Consider the following 25,096-nt stretch of genomic DNA (forward strand, 5'->3'; position numbering starts at 1 on the left):
TATTAACCCCTTCAGGGTCCAAGGCCAAAATCTGAAGTGGTGCTCCAGAGTCCAAGAAATTTTGAAAAAAAAAAAAAAAAAAAAAAATTATTTTTTCTTACAGAATTAAAGAGTATATTTTTGTGAAGGTAATAAGACAAAAAAAAAGTTTTTTCTGATCAGTACTTGCCGAGATACAGCGGTGGGAAGTTGACCCAAAATGACCGGGTGGCGGCAACATCAGTGACTTCCGCAAAATCCCATTTTTTTTTATGTTTTTTTATACTTTTTTCTTTTCTTTTCTAATTTTTTCTTTTTCTAATAACATTTGTGGCCTGTGAGACCAGTATAATGTATATTGTATAAGTGTACACTCTTTGTATTCAACACAATGACTACACTAATTTGTTTATCATTATATTGCTTACAAAACTTGTTTACAAGTTTATTGTAAACAAAATGATGAAAATATTAGTGTGGTTATTGTGTTGAATACAACGGTACTATATAGTACCATATGGTACAATGGTGCCATAGGGTGCAATGGTACCATATGATGCAATGGTACCATATGGTACATTGTGCCATACAGTACAATGATACCATATGGTTCATTGTACCATATGGTACTGTTGTATTCAACACAAACACACTAATATTTTCAGTATTATTTTGTTTACAATAATTGTTTACAACAAAAATATGCAAAAATGTTGTATATTAGTAATGTTCTATTATATATTTACAAGTGTACAGGAACTTTATGTGTTCCTTGAGGTGGATGACAAAGCACTTTGTCTCGGAAACTGCGGAGTCAGTAGCTAGGTTGCATCGCCACTCACTCAGTCTTGGCTGGTGTCTCATGCCACCAACACCTATTGACCATATGGTACACGGTATATATTACAGGGTACCATATGGTACATTGTACTATATGGTAAAGGGTACCATGCAGTACAGGATAACATATGGTACAGGGTACCACATGGTACAAGGTACCATACAGTACAGGACACCATATGGTACAGATACCCTGTACCATATGGTACAGGGTACCATATGATACAGGGTACCATACAGTACAGGACACTATATGGTACAGATACAGGGATAACTATGGAAATAAGTCACCCTGACTTTTTTGGGTTATCCTAGGATTTTATACATATGCTGCTATGTATGATAATCTATGTAATTGTATTTCTGTACACCTGAATAAACTTACTCAAGTGCATGTGGCACCATAAGTAAGTTTATTTAGTTATACACAAATAAAGTTACATAGAATATCATACTTAGCAGCATATGTTTGGAGAACCTAGGATAACCCAAAAAAGTCAGACAGATTTATTTCCATTAGGGTCCCTGTACCCTGTACCATATGGTACACTGTACTATATGGTACAATGCACTATATGGTACATTGTACCATATGGTACCATTGTACCATATACCATTGTACCATATGATACCATTGTATGACATGGCACCATTGTACCATATGGTACCATTGTACCATATGGCACAATGGTACCATATGGTTCAAAACCATAGAATTCATCTTCAGCTCCACTTCCATCAGTCTTAGAACTGTAAGTTGTGAAGAGGAGAGTCAGAATTCGCCCTGAGAGTGAGTGGAGAGTGAGAGCTTCCTTGCTGCCAGGCACTATGAACAAAGCTACTTTGCCAGCGTTCCCACAATACCATGTGGGCGTCCAGATTTTTTCTATGGTGTGCACACTGACCACCCAGACCCATTCTCTTAGATGTAGGCCTACCAGCCTTCTCGTGCTAAATTTGACGGCGCTAGAATTTTGGCGTAGATCTATGGTTTGGACCCTGAACGTAAAGCCATAGATCTATGGGACGGACCCTGAAAGGGTTAATAATGATAATAATAATAATATGCAATAATAATCACTCTGCGGTGCATTAAATGTCGCATATTACACTAACCCTTTCAGGGTCCGTCCCGTAGATCTACGGCTTCACGTTGAGTGTCCAAACCGTAGATCTATGCCAAAATTCTAGCGCCATCAAATTTAGCACAAAAGCGCTCATAGGCCTACATGTGAGAGAACGGGTTTGCGTGGTGGGTGTGCGCCATAAACAAAAAATCTAGGCACCCACATAGCATTGTGGGAACGCCGGCTCAGTTACCCTTGTTCACCATGCCTCGTCGCAAGTCAGCTCTCACTCCCCAGAAAATTGGGACTCTCCTCTTCCTATCTGATAGTTCTGACACTGATGGAAGTGGAAATGAAGATGAATTCTATGGCTTTGATCAGTTAGTGACAGACAGGAATGACCAGGATATCGATAATAGTGCAGAAAACCCTGACGATCCTCAACCTTCTACCTCTGGTGTGGGCACTTGTGACTCACGGTCGGTTGTGCCTCAACACAAGAGAAAACTAATATTTTCGCGTGGCCAGGCCTCTGACTTCAGTAATGATGATGATAGTGCCGTGGATTGTGATTTTACTGCACTTGACGATCATTCAAGTAGTGATAGTGAGGAATCATATTCACCAGTGAAGCGTCAGTATGTACACCGCCGCATGCGCTCGGGTAGTGTACCCTATGCTGTGCCCAGGGGACGGAGTACATCCCGTGGCCCTACACCAGGTTTAGATAGTGATACTGAGGATGATGTGGCTACACTTGGCATGGATAGACCACAGGCATCAGTAGATGGTGGTAGTGGTGATGGTAGTGGCACTGCCATGCGTGACTCACCAGCCCAGGCTGGGACCCACGCTGCTGACTCCTCAGTTCAAGGACAAAGCAGAGCATCAGCCACCAGCCCACCACAACCACAACCACCCGCACAACCAGCCTATGATGTCCAGTATCCACCAGCAAACCGTATCTGGGATTGGCAGCAAAATCACAATTTTGTTCCCAAGCCCCACCACTTTGATGACTCTCAAAGTGGAATTCTACTTACTTGTCCCCTTGGAACCACGGCCAATGAACTGGAATTCTTTGAATTATTCTTTGACCAGCCATTGATGGAAACTATTGTCAGGGAAAGTAATAAGTATTTTGAGTACACCATGGCAAATACGATCATATCACCACAGTCAAGACTACACAGGTGGAAAGAGACGAGTGTTGCAGAAATGTATTTGATTTTTGCAACAATAATGCTTATGCCTCATGTCTATAAGCATAATATAAAAGAATACTGGTCCACAGATCGGCTAATTTCTACCCTGGTCTTCAGTGAAATCATCCCAGTGTTTATCTTACTGTTACGTATGTTGCACTTCTCTGACAAAACCAGGCCTGACAGAAATGACAGGTTATACAAGATTAGAAATGTTTTTATGTATCTCAAACAAAAGTTCAGCATATACTTTTATCCATTCAAGAATCTTGTAACTGACGAGGCTTTGATTTTGTTCAAAGGTAGACTGTCATTCAAGCAGTATATACCGAGCAAGAGGAAACGCTTTGGTATAAAACTGTTTGTACTCTGTGACTGTGACAGTGGCCTGGTGTTGGATATTGTTGTATACACGGGAAGTAAAACATTGAAAGATACCAAGATGTTATTGGGTATCTCAGGTGACATAGTGAGAAACATGATGGCACCTTATCTTGGTAAGGGGCATACATTATATACTGATAACTGGTACACAAGCCCATTACTCAGTGATTTCATGTGAGTGAACAAGACAGATGTGTGTGGCACAGTGCGTTCTAATCGTAAACATATGCCCAGGCTCAATGCAGGTGCTCATGGTGATGACGTGCAGGTGTTTACTGCCAATGACATCATGGCATTACGGTGGCATGACAAACGAGATGTCACATTGTTGACAACCATTCACCGTAATGAAATGCAAGACAGTGGCAAAGTTGATCGAGTGACTAATGAACGTATTCGAAAACCAGTGACAGTGATTGATTATACACAAAACATGCGCTTGGTTGACAAATGTGACATGCAGATTGGTTTTGTTGATTGTGTTCATAAGAGTTACAAGTGGTACATGAAACTTTTCTTCCATCTCATGGACATTTCAATGCTCAATGCATATAATATGTACCAAATAAAGACTGGCAACAGACCACCGTATGGTGATTTTTGTTTGTTGTCAGACAACTCATAATGAAGTACAAGGTAAGAACACCTGCTATACAACAAGGTCCTCGAATTACTCAGGATATACCCAAGTGTTTGAGGAGGGAAGGTGATCATTTCATAATACAGCTTCCTGCAACTCAGAAGAAATTTGCTCAGAAGAGATGCATAGTCTGTGCACAAACAAAACGACGGCAACAAAGACGCAAAGACACTCGGTTTATGTGTGAGGAATGTAAGGTGCCTCTGTGCATGGTGCCTTGTTTCAAGGAGTTCCACAAGCTCCAGCAGTTCTAAAACCATGTCCAGTGATTGTAAATATGTAAATATATGATAGAACATTAGTATTATACAAGATTTGTGCATGTTTATTTTAATAAACAACAGTGGTAAACAATAATATGATAATAACTTTAGTGTGGTTATTGTGTTCAATACAGTGAGTTTATATATATACATTATATACAGTGTTGGTCTCTCAGGCCCCAAATGTTAGTAGGAAAAGAAAAAAATTGGAAAAGAAAAGAAAAAACTACAAAAACTGCTAAATAAAGTAATGCGCGTTTGTGGAATTCGTCGATGTTGCCGCCACCACATCATTTTGGACAAACTTCTCAGCACTGTATCTCGGTGAGTACTGATCAGAATTTTTTTTTTTTGTCTTATTACCATCACAAAAATATGCTCTTTAACCCTTTGACTGTCGCAACCCCCAATCCTGAGGTGTCTCCTGGTGTCGCAAAAATTAAAAAAAAAAAAAAATTATTTTTTCTTATGAAATGATAGAAAATCTTTTCCCGATTGTAATGACACCAGAAAAACGAAATTTGATGGAAAACTGACGGAGTTATGCTCTTGCGAAGTTAGCGACCTCGGCGATGTTTACAAATCGGCGATTTCGCCCATTTTGAGCCCTATTTTCGGCTAATTCCATTGTTCCAGTCGACCAAACTCATAGCTATTTCTTTAGAACTCCATTTTTTCTATCGATTGAGTACAAGAAACTGCCCATTTACCGATTTCAACTACCCGATAACATGGTCAGAAATTTGCAATTTGGCCAATTTCACGAAAATTAAAAAATATGACAATTTCAAAATAAGGTCCAGAATGAACAATGCAGGCATTCCTGGCTCTAAAATAACATTTTCTTTGTTCATAAGTCATGTCTCCAGGCCCCTCTGATATTACTCTTGCTTTCTATTTTGAATTTTTATTCAAACAAAAAATAGAACACTTACTATTATGGTGACTAATGCAATACTGTAATAACTGTATAAAGAACATCAACCCATTCATGACTGCATATTAGAATGGCTAGTTGGACATTTATTGGACAATGACATCATTTGTTTACTTTTGAACATTGGCAAAAATCAAACATTTTCCCTACTTTGAGCTCCATTTCCAGGTTCTTTTTATAGTAAAATCAATCAAAATCACCTCTATTTCTATAATATGTTTTCCATTCTATCAAATGAGACCAAGAAAATGAGAATACAACCATAAATACTATACGAAAATAGACCACAAAGTCGGCATTTTAATTAAAAAAAATGGTCGGAGTTTTTTTTTTCTCATTATGCACTGCGTGCTCCAGGATTTTTTTTATATGGTGCACACAGACCACACAGACCCATTCTCTCACATGTGGGCCTACCAGCTTTCTCCTGCTTGATTTGAAGCCGCTAGAATTTATGAGTATATATACGTCAAACACGGTACCTCGTAAGACGTATATATACGGCTGCGACAGTCAAAGGGTTAATTCTGTAAGAATTTTTTTTTTTTTTTTTTCAAAATTTCTTGGACACTGGAGCACCACTTCAGATTTTGGCCTTGGACCCTGAAGGGGTTAATATACACATTTTCATTAATCAATCTATATTTTTTCAAAATTATATAAAAAACACACTACGTAACATAACATGATAAATACACCCCACAGCAGAATAAATTAACATAAATATGAGATGTTTTTCCAGTCGTCTTGTCGGAAAGAATAATGTTTTCTGTAGTTCAATACCAAAGAAAATGTGTACACAATAGAATTACTGAGGATAACTTGAAAATTATTCCTTTCATATGCCTTCACTGAGTGTCATTCCTTCTAAAAATGGTGTGTTACATGAGAATGGAAGCATTGCTTCCATTCTCATGTAACAATGCACACAATGTGAAGTGTTTGTGCACAATGTGAAGAGTTTGTACTTTGGTATAAGCTTCACAGGAAAATGAAATGTATATCAACCATAACCAGATGCATTCATCTGCTTGTTTACATATTCTACATCTCTGTCCTCTCTCATTTACTTGTTTTCTCTTTCTCGTTTATTTGTTTTATCTCATTTACTCACCTCTTGTTAAGATAACAAATATTTTAAGGTAAGTAATGAGTGTAGTGTATATGCATTTTATCACTCTACAACGCTTTAACCCCTTGACTGTCGAAACCCCTAATCCTGAAGTGTCTTCTGGTGTCGAAAAATATTCGAAAAAAAAAAAAAAATAGTTTTTTCTTATGAAAAATGTTAAGAATATTTTTCTGATTGTTTTAGTCCCAAAAAAAAACATTTTTGCCATCAGTACTTACCGAGATAAGGAGGCGTGAAGTTGGCAGAAAATGAGCCGCATATGGTAACAGCGGCAGCTGCTGCTCACCTAGTAAACTTTGGTTTACTTGTATTCGAAGGTTTCTTGTTTTTTTCACTATTTTATTTTTTCACATAACTTATGTGGCCTGTGAGACCAAAGTATGGTGCAATGTTCATATATATATTCGTTGAATGTAGCACAATTATAGCAAAAACACTATCATCATCATATTGTTTACAAAACTTGTTTACACAAACAATATAAAAAATTGTTTATTACGATTGTTCTATAATATATATACCACATGTGTAAAATCACTGGACACTTTTCAAGAACTGCTGCAGCTTGTGGAATTCTTTGAAACATGGGTGTATGCACAATGGAGTTTTACACTCCTCACACATAAAATGAGTCTCTGTATTTTTGTGGGTGTTTTGTGGTATGTGCACAGACATAACACCTCTTCTGAGCATTTTTCTTGAAAGCAGTAGCAGGCAGTGGTATGGGGTAGTGATCACCAGGTCTCAGACGAGAGGGCATGTGTTGATAATTTCGTGGGCGCTGGTCTACTGCAAGTGTTGTTCCTTGGTACTTGAATATTATTTGTCTGATAACTGACAACAAAATTCACCATATTTGGGTTTGTTGTTGGTCTTCAACTTATACATATTATAAGCATTCATCATGGAAATACCAAGAAGATGGAAAAAGAGTTTTATGTACCACTTATAACTCTTGCAAACACAGTCAGCAAGCCCAATCTGCATGTCACATTTGTCCACTAACTGCATATTGAGGTTGTAATCCATCACAGCTGCAGGTTTTACAATGGGTTCATTGGTCTCTCTATTCTGCTTCCCACTGTCTACTATTTTGTGTCGGTGAACTGATGTCAACAGTGTGACATCACGTTTGTCATGCCACTGAAATGCCATGATGTCATTGGTAGCATACACCTGATCACCTCTATGAGTGCCAGCATCGAACCTGGGCATATGCTTACGACTTCCACACACTGTGCCACACACATCTGTTATGTTCACTCACAAGAAATCACTGAGTAAAGGGCTTGTGTATCAGTTGCCAGCATACAAAATATGCTCCTTACCAAGATATGGTTCCATCATTGTTCTAACCACATCACCAAAGATGCCCAGTAACTTCCTGGTATCTTGCAATGTTTTACTGCAAGTGTACACAATTATATCCAAAACCAGACTATTTTTGCAATCACACAATACAAATAACTTTATACCAAAGTGTTTCCTCTTGCTTGGTATATACTGATTGAATGGCAAGTCTTCCTTTGAACAAAATCAAAGACTCATTAAATAACAAGCTTCCTGAAGGGATAAAAATACATACAGTACTTTTGTTTCAGGTACATAAACACATTTCTGTTCTTATGTAACCTGTCACTTCTGTCAGGCCTTGTTTTTTCTGAAAAGTGTAGCATACATAACAGTAACACAAATCTATTCACTGGTACAATGTCACCGAAATCAGGCGGTATGTCGACCAGTATGTTTTGACACTGTGCTTATACACATGTGGCATAAACATTATTATGGTAAAGAACAGATACATCACTGCCACAGTTGTGTCCTTCCACTGGTGTAGGTGTGATCTTGGTGAAATAATTGTGTTTGCCATGGTGTACTCAAAGTATGTATTGCTTTCCCTGACAATAATGTCCATCAGGGGTTCATCGAAGAATAACTGAAAGCATTCCAGTTCAGTAGCATTGTTCCCAAGTGTACATGATGGCCGTATTCCACTTTGTGTTTCACCAAAGTCGTGTGGATTGGGGACAAAATTGTCATCTTGCTGCCAATCCCAGATGCGGTCTGCTGGTGGATTCTGGATATTGAAAGGTGGTTGTGGTTGTGGATATTGTGGGAGTGTGGGGTTGGTTGAGGCTGGTTGTGGTTGTGCTGAGTTAGCAGCGTCAGTAGTAGCATGGCCTGCTGCTGGTGCCACATGACTCAGGCCACCACCACCATCTGCTGCCTCACTCACATCATTCATACCCATTGTAACAATATCGTCACCTTCACTATCAGTTCGTGGTGTAGGGCCACGGGATGTACTCCGAGATTTACTCCTTCCCCTTGGAACAACATATGACACACTATCAGAACACATGCTACATCGTATATACTGCCACTTCACTGGAGAATATTCACCCTCACTGTCGCAACTAGAACTGCTTTCAATAGCTTTGATATCACTATTACTATCATTTTCACTGCTCACATCTGAGTCTTGTACACGGGCAAATAGTTTCCTCTTTAGTCCTGGTACAGATGAACTTGAATGAGCCGGCCCAGCACCAGATGTGGATGGTCGTGGGTCGTCTGGATTTTCATCACAAATTACGTTATCCTGGGCACTGCTTTCGGTCACACCCACTCCAAAACCATGAAATTCACTTTCACTGGCACTTCCATCATTGTTAGAGCTATTACTTGGGAACAAAAGACCTCCAATTCACCAAGAAGTGAAGTACTTCTTACCGTGAGGCATAGTGAAAATGGACTACCAAGATGGCGTTCCCACAATGCACCACTGAGTCCCCGTTTTTTTTCACAGGGTGTACACCCATCACTCAGACCCATTCTCTCTCATGTAGGCCTACCAGCTTTCTCCCGCTTGATTTGAAGCCGCTAGAATTAATGCATATAAATACGTCGAACAAGGTGGCTTGTAAGACGTATATATACGTACGATTGAAACAGTCAAAGGGTTAAATGTCATAGTATATCACATGTGGGTGGGGTGGCCAAGAGGGCTACTATACCTACCACACCTGACCTCTTACAATAAATACTACTCGCCTCTCACCCTACATTAACCCCTTCAGGGTCCCCAGGCCCTCTCAGAGACTTGTTCTCAGGGTCGCCAAAATTTAAAAAAAAAAAAAAAAAAAAATTCTTATGAAAAGACATTATAGGCTAAACAAAAAATTTTTACCATCAATACTTACCGAGATACAGAGGCGTGAAGTTGATAGAAAATGCTCCGTATATGGTAACATCGCCGACTGCCGTTGCCCGGTATTACTTTATTTTGTTTTTTAGGTATGTACTGTTTTCTATTATTTTTTTTTTCAAAGTAACTTTTATAGCCTGTGAGACCAATATGAGCACTATTTTATAAGTTTTTTCTCTTTATTTACTACACAAACACTGTTGTCCTTACATTGTTTATAATTGTTGTTTACACACACAAACGATATAAAATGCTGTTTACTATTTTTCTATATTTTATATACACATATACAGTCACAGGTAATGTTTCTAGAGGTTCTGCAGCCTGTGGAAGTCTTTGAAACATGGTGTCATGCACAGTGATGTTTTACACTCCTCACATATAAAACGAGTGTCTCTGCATGGTTGTGGGCGTTTTTTGTATGTGCACGGACGTAACACCTCTTCTGAACCTTTTTCTTGAAAGCAGTAGCAGGCAGTTTTACTAGGAAGTGATCACCATGCTTCAGACAAGAAGGTAGTTGTTGATAATTTAGTGGGCAGTCTAATGCAGGTGTTGTTCCTTGGTACTTGAATACTATTTGTCTGATGACAGACAAACAGAATTTATCATATGGTGGTCTGTTTCTGGTCCTCATCTTATACATATTATAAGCATTGAGCATGGAAATGTCCAGAAGATGGAAAAAGAGTTTTATGTACCACTTATAACTCTTGCAAACACAATCAGCAAACCCAATCTGCATGTCACATTTGTCCACTGAGTGCATATTGAGGGTGTAATCAATCACAGCTGCACGTTTTAGAATGGGTTCATTGCTCTCTCTATGCTGCCTGCCAGTGTTTGTCATTTCATTAGGGTGAACAGTGACAACTCGTTTGTCATGCCACCAATATGTCATGATGTCATTGGCAGCAAATGCCTGCACCTCACCTCTACGAGTACCAGCATCGAACCTGGGCATATGCTTACGATTTGCACGCACTGTGCCACACACATCTGTCATGTTCACTCGCAAAAAATCACTGAGTAAAGGGCTTGTGTGCCAGTTATCAGTATATAATATATGCCCCTTACCAAGGTATGATTCTATCATTGTTCTAACCACATCATCCGAGATGCCCAATAACTTCCTGGTATTTTGCAATGTATAACTTTCAGTGTACACAATAATATCCAATACAAGACCACTGTAACAATCACAAAACACAAACAACTTTATACCAAAGCGTTTCCTCTTGCTTGGTATGTACTGCTTGAAAGAGAGTCTTCCTTTGAACAGAATCAAAGACTCGTCAATTACAAGCTTCCTGAAGGGATAAAAACACATACTGAATTTCTCTTTCAGATACACAAACACATTCCTAATCTTATATAACCTGTCGTTTCTGTCAGGCCTGGTTTTGTCTGAGAAGTAAAGCATACGTAATAGTAGCACAAATCGATTCACTCCCATTATATCACTGAAACCTGGGGTTGCAATCAGGTGGTCTGTTGACCAGTATGATTTCACACTGTGCTTATACACATGTGGCATAAGCATTATTGTGGCAAAGAAAAGATACATCTCAGCCACAGTTGTCTCCTTCCACTTGTGTAGCCGTGAGCTTGGTGAAAGTATTGTGTTTGCCATGGTGTACTCGTAGTATCTGTTGCTTTCCCTGACAAAAATTTCCATCAGGGGTTCGTCAAAGAATAACTCAAAACATTCCAGTTCAGTGGCATTGTTTCCTAGTGTACAACATGGCCGTATTCCACTTTGGCTTCCATCAAACTGGTGGGGATTTGGAACAAAACTGACAGCTTCCTGGTGTGGTGGGTGGGTGGGGGATGGTGGCCTTTGCTGTAGATCAGCAGAGGCAGCGGCGTGGGTGGCAGCATGGCCCACTGCTGGTGCCTCACGGCTGGCACCACCACTACCACCACCACCATCATGCACATTTTCCATCCCAACTGTAACACTATCATCGTCATTTTCACTGTCTGTTCCTGTTGTACTGCCATGTGATGTACTCTGAGATGTACTCCTACCCCTTGGAATAGCATATGGCACACTACCAGAGCGCACATATCGTCATATATACTGACACTTCACTGGAGAATATTCCACTTCACTATCGCTACTGGAAGTGCTTTCAAGAGCTTGTAGTTCATATTCACTATCACTATCATCACCAATGCTCACATCTGAGTCTGGGATTTGGGAAAATAGGAGTTTCCTCTTTGATTCTGGTACAACTGAATGTGAACAAGACAGCCCAGCAGCAGAGGTGGAAGGCTGAGGGTCGTCTGGGTTTTCCTCACTATTACCGATATTATGGTCATTAGTTTCAGTCGAAACCTCACCAAAATCTTGAAACTCATCTTCACTGGCACTTACATCTGTATTAGAACTGTCACTGGGGAACAAAAGTGTCCCAATTCGCCGAGGAGTGAGGAGCTTCATACCACGAGGCATGGTGAACAAGGTCTACTAAAATGGCATTCCCACAATGCGCCACTGGGTCCCAGATTTTTTTCTACCGCACACACAAATTCTCTCACATCTAGGCCTACCAGCCTTTTCCCGCGAGATTTGAAGGCACTAGAATTTATGCGTACTAGTACGTCAAAAACCCTGGCGTGTAAGCCGAAACCCTGAAAGGGTTAAGACTACAAATATTTTGAGGTAAATAATGAGTGTACTGTGTGTGTATTTTACTTTTTATTGTTTCTAATGCCTAGTTTTATTGGTAACTTAATATATGTTAGTGTAAACTTGTTATCAGGCATTTATATGTACTGTATTTGTTAGTGGAAAAAAGGCATTCTGCTTTCTAGCGATGTCCGCTTTCTGACGGTAGCCTGGACCCTAACCTGCCGTATAAGTGGGGTCCTACTGTATTCAATTAAACAAAGAATTCAAAAAAAAAAAAAAAAGGAATAAGAACAGCTGAAAAAGATTATGAAATTGAAGACACAAGGAAAGTGAAGATCAACCAAAAAGTTTTCTATCAGGTATGTGGGAGTAAGATTACAAACAAGACAGGATCCTTTAAAAGTTGCTCAGGTCACCTTACCATCAGTGATAAGAAAATGTGTACTATCTTCAACAATTATTTTTTCTCCATTTTTAAAAGGTAAGATATTAGCTAATTTCTAGAAATAAAAAATTATGTAGACCAGGAGACAAATAAGTTATGCATGACTAAGGTCACTGGTGACATGGTTCTCAGACAATTAGACAGGTTAAAACCAAACAAATCCCTGGGACCTGATGAACTATTCACAAGGGTTACAAAGGAAGGTAAGGAGAGACTTAGCAAACTATTACAGTCTTTTCAGCATATCACTACAAACTGGCATAGTGCCATATAAGTGGAAAATGACAAATGTAATGCTTGTCTACAAAGCAGGAGACAGGTTGTTAGCTGCACTGTCTTGGTTATTGTATTGCAGGATGGACATACATCAGGGCACTATGCCAGGTGATTTTTGTCACGGCATTATGCCATGATGAAAATCAAAGGCCTACCATACAGGGGATTCAGTGCATTATACAGGGTAGCAGCCATTAGCATGATGCCACGGCCTGCCGCCACACTCCACAGTGACTCTTCAGTGCTCACGTGGCTGCTGTGGTGAGAGGAAGTGTTGTACTTTTGTCTCTCATCTGCCCCATCTTTTGTCCAGTGTTTCTTTTGGTTTTGGGGCTATACATGTTTGATTATGGGTAAAAGGAAGTCTTTAACACCTGAAACTATAGCCCAAATCATAGGGCTTCACAAAGCTGGGCACCAGACGAAAGAAATAGTGGAGAATGTTGGAGTGTGTGAAAATTAAGTGAGGCACTGGGTCCAGCGTTTCAAAGCTGGTGGTGGTTTCGAGTTACCATCTGCTAAACCTCAACCTGGCCCCTTGAAGAAGACATCTGTTCGTACCTTAACTGTGCTAAAGAAGCAGTTAGAGAGTACACCTAAGATAACTGCTAGAGAATTGAAAGAAAAGAACCCACATCTTCTCTCAGAGGTGTCTGTAAGAACTGTTAACAGACGTGTGTCAGAACTGGGCTCCAGTAGTCACCACCCGGTTAAGAAACCACCGATCCTCTCCAAGCCACTGGACTCCTCAACAGTGGTCTTAAGTACTTTGGAGTGATGAAGCAACCTTCACCATCACCTGTAACTGTGGGGGATGTGTACCGGCCCAGAGGTAGTGACCCACTAGACCCAGGCTACACCTGTGGGACCACCAAGCACCCAGACTCGCTCATGTTTTGGGGGTGTTTCAGTGCTCAGTGTTGGCGAACTCATTGTGCTTCCCAAAAACCAGTATATGAACCAGTATACAGTCTCTCTTCACTTATCAACATACAGTGGAACCCCAAGTTTCGTCCTTAATCTGTTCCAGGAGCTAGGACTAAAGTTGAAACGTCCTAAAGCCGAAGAAATATTTCCCAAAAGAAATATTAATGTAAATCCAATTAATCCGTTCCTGCTGTCAGGAGGCATAACAAAATAGTACTTCAATATGACGCTATTATCAACTCTACAGCTTATTTATCTATCACAATTCATCTAACATGACATAATAATATAAATAACATAAAAAACTGATATACACTCTAGAATGAATAAAATATGTATGTTATTACATATGTGGTGGTGGGGAAGGATGGCGCTTGAGGGTATTCTTGCTCCAGCTATGAAAATGTCTTCCCATTCTTTCCTCCTTCAGATGTGTTAGTACAAGAGAAAACAGAGTTTGTGAAGCAAACTGCATTAGATCACTTCTTTCATAAGAAGACCATAATGTACAAATGAGCTGGTGTATGTACACCATTTACGCACCTTGCAGAACACTTAACTCAGATATAAACCCTCCCCTCAAACATCTTCTTACCAACCTCAACAGAACACATGACCATAACACAAGGCACAGATCACTCTTTGATGTTCCTCGTGTCCATCTCACACTATTCAAAAACTCGATGCACATAAAAGGCCCAAAAATCTGTAATTCATTACCTGTGAATATGAAAGAAACACTGTCTGTTTATAAATTCAAGTCTCTTCTTAAAAATCACTTACTCACCCACAACTGAATAAATACTGAATAACTGTATTTCATAAATGTTTTACCTGTGACCCTATCAAACTTTGTTTTTAATTACATTACCTAACAGAATACTCCATTCTATTGAATGCCCAGCAACTCAGCAAATGACCATATAACCTGTCTTTGAAATAATCATTTGTGTTTAATTGTTATTTCTTCACTATAATTTTTACCACTGAATATATCATTGCTTAGTTAATCTTAAATTAACTTTAAGCCTGCCCAGAATGCTCTGCATACAAGGGGCTTTTGGCATGTTACACTTAACCACTGTATTTCTTTGTACATCTATGCATCATGTCCAAATTAATAATAAATAAATAAATAAAAGTTAGGCAAGAGCGGCTTATTATGCCAGGCCCCCCCCCCCCAAAAAAAAAAAAAAAAAAAAAAATCTTATGAAAAGATAGAGAATCTTTTCCCGATCATAATGACACCAAAAGTATGAAATTTGATGGAAAACTTACGGAATTATGCTCTCACAAAGTTAGCGGTCCCGACGATGTTTACGCATCTGCGATTTTACCCACTTTGAGCCCTATTTTCGGACAATTCCAGTGTACAAGTCGACAAAAATCAGAACTATTTTGCTAGAACTCCATTTTTTCTATCGAATGAGTACAAGAAACCACCCATTTACCGATTTCAACTATCCAATACAGAGGTCAGAATTTAGCAATTTTGCCAATTTCACACAAATTTCAAAAGATGCCAATTTCTGAATAGGGTCCAGAATAAACAAGAAAGACATTCCTGGCATTAAAATAACAAGTTCTCTGTTCATTAGTCACATCCCCAGGCCCATCTTATATTTCTTTGGCTTTCCACTTAGAATTTTTATTCTTACAAAAAATAGAAGATTTACTGTTATGCAGACTGCTGCATTAGTGTAGAAATAGTATAAATAATATCAGCGCACTTGTGAAAGAATATTAGACTCACCAGTTGATGTGTATTGGACGCTTGGCATGATTTGTTTACTTTTCAACTTTGGTAAAAATCGAACATTTCTGCTAATTTGAGCTCAATTTTAAGGTACTTTTCTTTGTAAAACCAGTCAAAATCATCTCAATTTCTGTAATATGTCTTCCATTCTATAAAATGAGACCAAGAAAACTAGAATACAGCAATAAATAGTATACAAAAATACAGTGGAAATTTGCTGTTTTAATCCAACAACACGGTCAAATTTTTTTTCTCATTACGCACGGTGTGCTGCAGGGTCTTTTTTATACTGCGCACACTGACCACATTGACCCATTCTTTCATATGTAGGCCTACCAGCTCTCACTAGATTTGAGAGCGCTAGAATTTAGGCATACTAGTATGTCAAAAACCCTGGGGCGTAAGCCGTACTAGTACGGCCGAAACCCTGAAAGGGTTAACCTGATTCTCTTTTCCCCCTTCTCCTTTCCTCTTTCTCCTTTGGGTTTTCTTTCTTCTGCCTTGGATATTTGGTCCATTATTATTTCCCCCACTCCCTCTGTGCTTTCGTTCCTACCTTTTGTGGGCCCCTAGCTCCCTTGCAGTGCTCCTCTTTCTTAGTATTTGACTCACTCCACTATACTACTACTACCTCTATGACTACCTCTCTTCCTCCTTTCCTACTACCTCTCTTGTCCCATCCCTGTCTGTTGGCCTATACAGTGGACCCCCGCCTTATGAAGACATCACCTTACGTTAACTCTGCCATACGAAGCATTTGAACGCAAAAATTTTGCCTCGCCTCACGATGAAAAACTCGCCTTATGTGATTCGTCCCGGACGCGTCCCACATGTGGCCTCAGCGCCAGTGTTTACAAGCCAGCCAGTGCGGTCGCATCTGCGCATACATTCAGTACATTTCACATTATCCCAGTGTTTTTAGTGCTTGTAACTGCAAAATAAGTCACCATGGACCCCAAGAAAGCTTCTAGTGCCATCCCTGTGGTAAAAAGGGCAAGAATTAGTATGGAATTGAAAAGAGATATTAAGGAAATGAGTGCAAAGTGGGTTGAACTGCAAACTTTTACAGATGAAAATCACCCTGACACAGCTACTCTAAGCCGTGTTGGCAACCTGTACAATGACAATGTTATGGCCCATTTTAGGAAAGTCTTAAAGGAACAGGAGATACAGTGCTCTATGGACAGATTTGTTGTGCGACAGAGGTCCAGTGACTCTCAAGCTGGTCCTAAAGGCATTAAAAGAAGAAGGGAAGTAACCCCGGAAAAGGACTTGCTATCTCAAGTCCTAATGGAAGGGGATTTCCCTTTTAAACAATAACTTCCACACACTCCCCTCCTCCCATCCCATCAATCATCACCAGATCTTCAATAAAGGTAAGTGTCATGTATTCTATTCTTAGTAGAGTAGTAATTGTGCATGTCTTCTTCAGTTTGTGTGTATTAAAATTAATATTTCATGTGGTAAAAATTTTTTTTTTTTCATACTTTGGGGTGTCTTGCACGGATTAATTTGATTTCCATTATTTCTTATGGGGAAAATTAATTCGCCTTACGATAATTTCGGCTTACGATGAGCTCTCAGGAACGGATATATACCACTGTATATACTGCTTCCTCCTCTGCTTTTTGTTAGTGTGACTTTGTAAATGGTCTAAGTCAGACTGAAACGTCGTCGTAAGCTCCTCTCTCCTGTGTGCGGGTTATTTGTGTATTGCTCCAGCCATGGTATTGTACTTTTTTGTTATTTATTGATATCCATTTTAACTATGCATTATTGCTACCAATCCTTGTGGAGTAAAGCCTATAGGGCCAGGAGGCTTACCAAATAATATGGTACACATTAGTATTACATCCATAATGACCATTATGATTATTTTTTCCAATTCATTGGAAAGCAGGCTTAATTTTTTCTGCTTTGCTCTCATCCTGGTTAGAGTCTGAGTTAAATATCCAAATTAGGTTCTATTGAAAAAATTAGTGCAATCATGAAACAACAGTTATTAATAGTTAGTCTTAATTTCATCTTAACTTAACCCACTTATTTCGTTTCCTAACTTCATTTCATCCTCAGTAGGATAATAGAATTGGCACCATTAAAAATTACCGAATATTCAGTAGAACCAAAACGGTGAACCTGACATTCTTTTTTCAGATCACTGATATAATATCATGCCTCATGGAATGCATAAATTGAAGAGGACTCGTGGATGTCAACAAAGGAAGGCAAAAAAATGAAAAAGTTCAGCTAATGTGAAAAATGGCTGAGTCTATGGTTCAGTATCTCAAGAAACCCGATAATGGCCTGAGTTTATCAAATGATTTTAGTCATGATCTTACTGATAACACTGATGGCGATTCTGAATCCGACAGTGATAATATAAGTGAGAGGAATGAAGGGAATGAGAGTCTGTGAGAGTTAGCATCGATGTGTGACGTTTCTTCTTGGAAAATTCCAGTTCCAGACCATTCCAGGATTGAAATCGTCAAAAGAGGTAGTTATGTTTATCAGAACCAGGATGGCCCTTTTCATGTTACAAAGAGAAAAAATGCAAAAGGAGATGAGCGTCAACTTTCTGAAGAATGGTTCTACAAACAGATGCAGAATGGTGAGAAAGTTTTGCGATCATGGATGGGATACTCGGCAGTCAGTGGGAAATTGTACTGTTACTGCTACATGTAGATTGTTTACCTCTAGTGTTACAAGTATAACATCAAAGTTTGTGACTGGGTTTCAAATATGGTGGAAGCTGAACCCAAAAGTGCACAATCATGAAACTTCTGATGAACACCTACATTGCCTCGAGAATTGGAAAACCATGGCAACCGGTTTAAGGGTTAACAAAATCATAGATGCAGAAATAATTGTTTAAATGGAAATCCAGAAGAAAAGGTGGAAGGAAATATTGTACAGGTTGCTCGACATTACACTGTTTCTGGCTAAACAGAACTTAGCAATTCGCGGCCACAGGGAGGACGAATTCTCATCAAATAGAGGAAAGTTTCTTGAGATGATTGAATTAATAGCTAAGTATGATCCTAATGAGACTGAAGTGCAGCTCAAGTGGACACAGGTCATCAGTTTCGTATCTCTCACCATCAACTCAAAATGAGTTTTTAAGTGTTCTGGCAAATCGAGTCAAAGAGAAACTTGTTATTGATATCAAGAGAGCTGTATACTACAGTGTTATGTTTGACAGTGCACCAGATGTGACACACACACTGACCAAATGTCAGTTATCAGGTACGTGCAAATGGAGGATGGAAGAGTTCAAGTGAAGGAAGTTTTTCTTGTTTTTTTCCTTTGAAGGGCAAAAAAGCTGCTGATATCAGTTCTGATATCCTGAAAAAGCTGGAAAGTGATGGACTGGACTTCATGCTGTGCCGTGTTCAGGGATATGACAATGCTGCCACCATGGCTGGGGTACATGGAGGTGTACAAGCCATTCTTAAAGAAAAGAACAAAAAGGCAATTTTCAGTGGTTGTGTGGACCATTCATTGAACTTGTGTGGTCAGCATTCTTCTGCCGAGAATTCATCATGTGTAAAATATTTTGGCGGTCTTGAGTCAGCGTATACATTCTTTGCCTCCTCCACCCATCGATGGGATGTATTAATGGACCATACTGCAGTCTCTTTGAATAGATTATCAACAACAAGACGGAGTTCTCATTACAATGCAGTGAAACCAGTAGCGGAATCTTTTGAGAAATTTGTGGCAGCGATTGAAGCTCTTTGCAATCCACGGGAAAATTTGGATACAAGAGGAGCAGCACAAGGTCTTCTCCTTGCTGTGAGCAATTTCACATTTCTGTGTTATCTGTATTTCTGGGGTGACATACTTCGGGAGGTTCAGCTTGCACAGCAGTACTTGCAGACTAAGGATTTAACCCTTGATAAAGTGGTGGTGAAGCTAGAGGCACTGCGATTATTTTTGTATGAAGGGTGAGATGGCATAGTGGAAAATTCAATACAACAGGCACTTTTGAAATGTGGGAATTCCAACAGAGAGAAGAATCAGGTTAAAGAAAAGGATGGCAGGGGAGCAGGCAAGAGATTCCAGACTCACTCTACCAGTAGAAAACAAGAGGGCGATGTTGGAGCGCATTGATCGTTTTCATAATGAACTTGAGATACGGTCAAAAGCAACCAAGGATGTGGCAGCCATGTTTGTGGTCATTCAAACAAAGAATCTTGTACAAGCTACTGAAGAAGAACTGGAGGCGATGGCTTCAAGACTCACAGTCTTCTATAATGAAATATGCAAGAATGAGCTCATGCTTGAAATACCAAGACTAAGGAGACAACTGCAAGCTGATGATGTTGATCTTGAAAAAATTAAGCGCTGGACTGCACTGGATGTACTAACATTCATAGTTGAATAGGATTTCATTGAATTTCTTCTAACTCTGACACTCTGCCTGAGGTTGTTCCTTACTATGTGTTTCTGTGGCTTCTTGTGAAATGAGTTTCTCCAAGTTGCAGCTAATTAAAAACTATTTACGGTCCACAATGAGTCGATCCAGAATCTCTGACATACCAATGTTATCCACAGAAAATGGGTCAGTTGACAGCATTGATTTTGATGAAGTGATTGATGATTCTGCAGGATTGAAGGCAAGGAAATTTATGATCTGATTCACTGAGATGTTACCTGTACTCAAGGTCAGATCGGAACTAGTGTTTCTCTGATATTGCAATGTTTTCCTTATTTTTCAAGTTTTTTTTTTTTTGGCATTGTTGAAGAATAATAAATGTAAGATGTGTTAGCTGTACTCAAAGTGATATTTGAGTTTGTGTTTCCTCAATATTACTACGATTATTTATTTTTTCGTTAATAAAGTTGAGAAGTATTCTCCTGTTCAGTTCATGGCTCTTAAGCGTTCTCATTGTTAAACATTTGTCACTGGTCATGCAGTAATGATGTAACTGGAATTTACTTCCCCCCCACCCCCCCGCCCTTGGATTTCATGGGAGTGACACCAAAGATGCCGCCCTGGGTGACACCAACCCTAGCAACGCCTCTGGTGATTAGGTACGGATTGTCTGGTTAATTTTGGGTGACGAGCGATTTCTTAGTAGTGCCTTAACCCTTTGACTGTCGCAACCCCAAATCCTGAGGTGTCTCATGGTGTTGCAAAATTTAAAAAAAAAAAAAAAAAAAAAAATCTTATGAAATGACAGAGAATCTTTTACCGATTGTAATGACACCAAAAGAACAAAATTTGATGGAAAACTGAAGGAATTACGCTCTCGCAAAATTAGTGACCTCGGCGATATTTAAGAATCGGCGATTTCGCCCACTTTCGGCTAATTCCATTGTTCCAGTCAACCAAACTCATAGCTATTTCTTTAGAACTCCATTTTTTTCTATCGATTGAGTACAAGAAACTGCCCATTTACCGATTTCAACTACCCAGTAACGTGGTCAGAAATTTGCAATTTGGAAAATTTCACGAAAATTAAAAAAATATGACAATTTCAAAATAGGGTCCAGAATGAACAATCCAGACATTTCTGGCTCTAAAATAACATTTTCTTTGTTCATCAGTCATGTCTCCAGGCCCCTCTGATATTACTCTTGCTTTCTATTTTGAATTTTTATTCAAACAAAAAGTAGAAGATTTACTGTTATGCAGTAACTGCTGCATAACATTGTAATAATTGTATATATAATGTCAACCCATTCATGACTGCATATTAGAATGGTACTTGGACATTTATATGAAAATGATATCATTTGTTTACTTTTGAACAATGGCAAAAATCAAAGATTTCCCCTACTTTGAGCTCCATTTCAAGGTTCTTTTCATAGTAAATGCAATCAAAATCACCTCTATTTCTATAACATGTTTTCCATTCTATCCAATGAGACCAAGAAAACGAGAATACAACCATGAATACTAAAAAACAGATCACGAAGTCGGCATTTTAATTAAAAAAAATGGTCGGAGTTTTTTTTTCTCATTATGCACTGCGTGCTGCAGGATTTTTTTATATGGTGCACACTGACCACACACACCCATTATTTCACATGTTGGCCTACCAGCTTTCTCCTGCTTGATTTGAAGCCGCTAGAATTTATGAGTATATATACGTCAAACACGGTGGCTCTTAAGACGTATATATACGACTGAAACAGACAAAGGGTTAAACTGATTTGCAGACAGGGGTCCTTTAGTGTGTTCTGGCAAAGAATTCCAGATCTTTGGGCCTTTTACGTGCATAGCATTTTTGTATAGGGAGAGATGAACATGAGGGATATCGAAGAGTGATCTTTGTCTCATATTATGGTTGTGTGTTCTGTTATAGTTATCAAGTAGTAGTTTGAGAGGAGGGTTTATATTTGAGTATAGTGTCCTGTGTATGCAGCAGGGACAATATTAAGTGTGGATATTTTGCATATTAAGCAAGTTAAGACTCTTGAAAAGAGGTGGAGTGTAAACAAACACATACGCAGTTTTATGTGATCCTTTATTGACAACGTTTCAACCACACAGTGGGCTTTTTCAAGCCACAAACAGATCTGTTTGTGGCTTGAAAAAGCCCACTGTGTGGGCAAAATGTTGTCAATAAAGGATCACATAAAACTGCATGTGTGTTTGTTTACACTCCACCTCTTTTCAAGAGTCTTAACTTGCTTAATATGCAAAATATCCACACTTAATATGTTTCCATTGTGTCGGTATTTTATACCATTTATTTTCTTCACGTGGAGTGTGTTGTTTAATGCAGGAGTTAGTAATCAATCGCACTGCAGCTTTTTGTTGGATTATTAAAGACTTAAGGTGATTTGCTGTGGTTGAGCCCCATGCACAAATACCATAGGTGAGGTATGGGTAGACGAGAGAGTGGTACAAAGCTAGAAGAGCTGATTGGGGTACATAGTACCATATCTCTGAAAGGATGCCTACTGTTTTGGAGACTTTCTTGGAAATTTGTTGTATGTGTGTCTGAAATTTGAGGCTGCAGTCAAGGTAGAGACCTAGAAATTTGCCCTCTGTCTGTCTAGAAATATGTTTAGCGTCAATATGTTTACCGTCCTGCCAAGTGAGTGTAAAACGATGGTACATGATGGTAGGATTGCTGGTGTCTTTTTTCTGTCTCACAAACATGCAAGATTTCAGGTACGTCTTGTTTCTTCTACTTACACTTAGGTCACACTACACATCCATGTACATGGATATATATACTCACCCCTCTGGCCTTTCTATTTTCTTACTAGTTCTTGTTCTTGTTTATTTCCTCTTATCTACATGGGGAAGTGGAACAGAATTCTTCCTCTGTAAGCCATGTGTGTCGCAAGAGGTGACTAACATGCCGGAAGCAAGGGGCTAGTAGCATACATTACCGAAGTTAAAAAGAGAAACATTTTTTCTTTTTGGGTCACCCTGCCTCGGTGGGATACGGCCAGTTTGTTGAAAGAAGAATAAATAACATATATGCTGCACAGTTCTGGTCACAGTATTACAGAATGGACATAAATGCTACACAATTCTGGTCTCCATATTATAGAATGGATATGTGCTGGAAAACATACAGAAAAGGATGACCAAGTTGATCCCATGTATCAGAAACATTTCCTACAAGGAGAGACCGAGAGCACTGTATCCTACAAGGATAGACTGAGGGCTCTGAATCTGCTCTCTCTAGAAAGGTACAGAATTAGGGAGGCTATGGTTGAAGTGCATAAATGGTAATAAACATGGGAGATATAAATGCTAAAAAGATATGACCAAGACTGAACTCTTAGCAATGGTTCAAGTTGGAAAAATTTAGATTTAGAAAGGATATAGGAAAGCAGCGATTTGGTAACAGAATTGTGAATGAGTGGAATAAACTGCCAGGTAGCATCACTGAAGCTAAAACCTTGTGTAGCTTTATAAATAGCTTAGACAAGTACAAGAGTGGGTGAGAGTTAGACCCCTCTAGCATGGGCCAATAGGCCTTCAGCAGTGCTGTTTATTTGTTATTATTAAAGGTGATAATTATAAAAGGACTCACCTAGCATTAGCAACATCGAGTTTTTTAGAGAGTCCGGCTACCTGGGTCTCTAACTCTGTCTTCTCATCGCTGAGTGCAGCGACGCGCTGTTCCAGCGATGATGCCCAGGCCAGCCGTGACTCAGCGCTGGTAAGCGCTGCTGTTGTCTCCTTCAGGCGTGCCTGTGACTGTTCCAGCTCACTGTTGGTGTTCAGTAACTGCAGAGAATAGATGGTCAGTCCCTCAGTCTTGACAGGTGGTGGTCAGTCCCTCAGTCACTGATGGTGGTGATCAGTCCCTCAGTTACTGATGGAGGTGATCAGTCCTTCAATCACTGAAGGTGATCAGTCCCAAAGTCTTCCACCCACACCGCTGCTTTACAATATACATGCAAAGCACTTCATTCTACACTTTTATTGCCACAAAAATTAATAAAATTCTCACAATATCTCACAAAAAAAAAATAAAAAAAAAATTACACTGACCATGTGTTTTATTTTTGCAATTTCCTGCGCATTGAGGCCTTCCAACTGGTCGAAATTCTCCTGCACCTCGCACACCCGACCCTCCAGCACTGACAACAATGATGATAATATTAATATAATAATAATAAACCAATAATAAAAGGCATACTACTTATACTACTAATAACAGTAACTCTTGTAGTCATAGTACTGAAGGTGGAACTGAAATTCAAAATCTGTTTCCCCATGATACACTGTCTGTACATAAATGTGTGACACTTGATAATGTATGTAAAAAACCCATAGTTATGTAGAGCTTTCCAAGCAAATTTAAGCATAAAAGGGCAATAAACATTATATTTCTTTCAACGCACCGGCTGCATCCCACTGAGGCAGGGTGGCCCAAAAACAACAAAACAAAAGTTTCTCCTTTTACATTTAATAATATATACAGGAGAAGGGGTTACCAGCCCCTTGCTCCCGGCATTTTAGTCGACTCTTATGACACGCATCACTTATGGAGGAAGAATTCTGTTCCACTTCCCCATGGAGACAATTGGAAATAAGCAAGAACAACAACTAGGAAGAAAAATAGAAGAAAACCCAGAAGGATCTGTGTGTGTGTGTGTGTGTGTGTGTGTGTGTGTGTGTATATATATATATATATATATATATATATATATATATATATATATATATATATATATATATATATATATATATGCAAAACAACCACTCTGAAAGAATAGAGAAATTCCAAGCGCTTTCGTGACTACTCACATTATCAAGGAACTAGGATAGTTCCTTGATAATGTGAGTAGTCACGAAAGCGCTTGGAATTTCTCTATTCTTTCAGTGTGGTTGTTTTGCATATTTTAAAATCACCTGTTTACTGTGATCTTATTGCATATATATATATATATATATATATATATATATATATATATATA

At 39.1% G+C, this 25,096-nt stretch overlaps 1 protein-coding gene across 1 annotated transcript in view; it reads right to left on the reverse strand.

The window, feature by feature from the left end:
- The window catches only part of LOC128705044 (golgin subfamily A member 1-like), a 152,703-nt gene extending 128,414 nt beyond the window's left edge, over nt 1-24,289 (reverse strand). Inside the window, exons 1-2 of the mRNA XM_053800296.2 lie at nt 24,168-24,289; nt 23,704-23,900 (exon numbers count right to left, since the gene is read on the reverse strand). Coding sequence (XP_053656271.2) covers nt 23,704-23,900; nt 24,168-24,170 — 200 coding nt within the window. The 5' untranslated portion in view covers nt 24,171-24,289. The remainder of the gene's footprint in view (nt 1-23,703; nt 23,901-24,167) is intronic.
- Nucleotides 24,290-25,096: the final 807 nt, after the last annotated feature.

Source organism: Cherax quadricarinatus, chromosome 49 (genome assembly GCF_038502225.1).
Source record: "Cherax quadricarinatus isolate ZL_2023a chromosome 49, ASM3850222v1, whole genome shotgun sequence".
NCBI lineage: Eukaryota > Metazoa > Arthropoda > Malacostraca > Decapoda > Parastacidae > Cherax > Cherax quadricarinatus.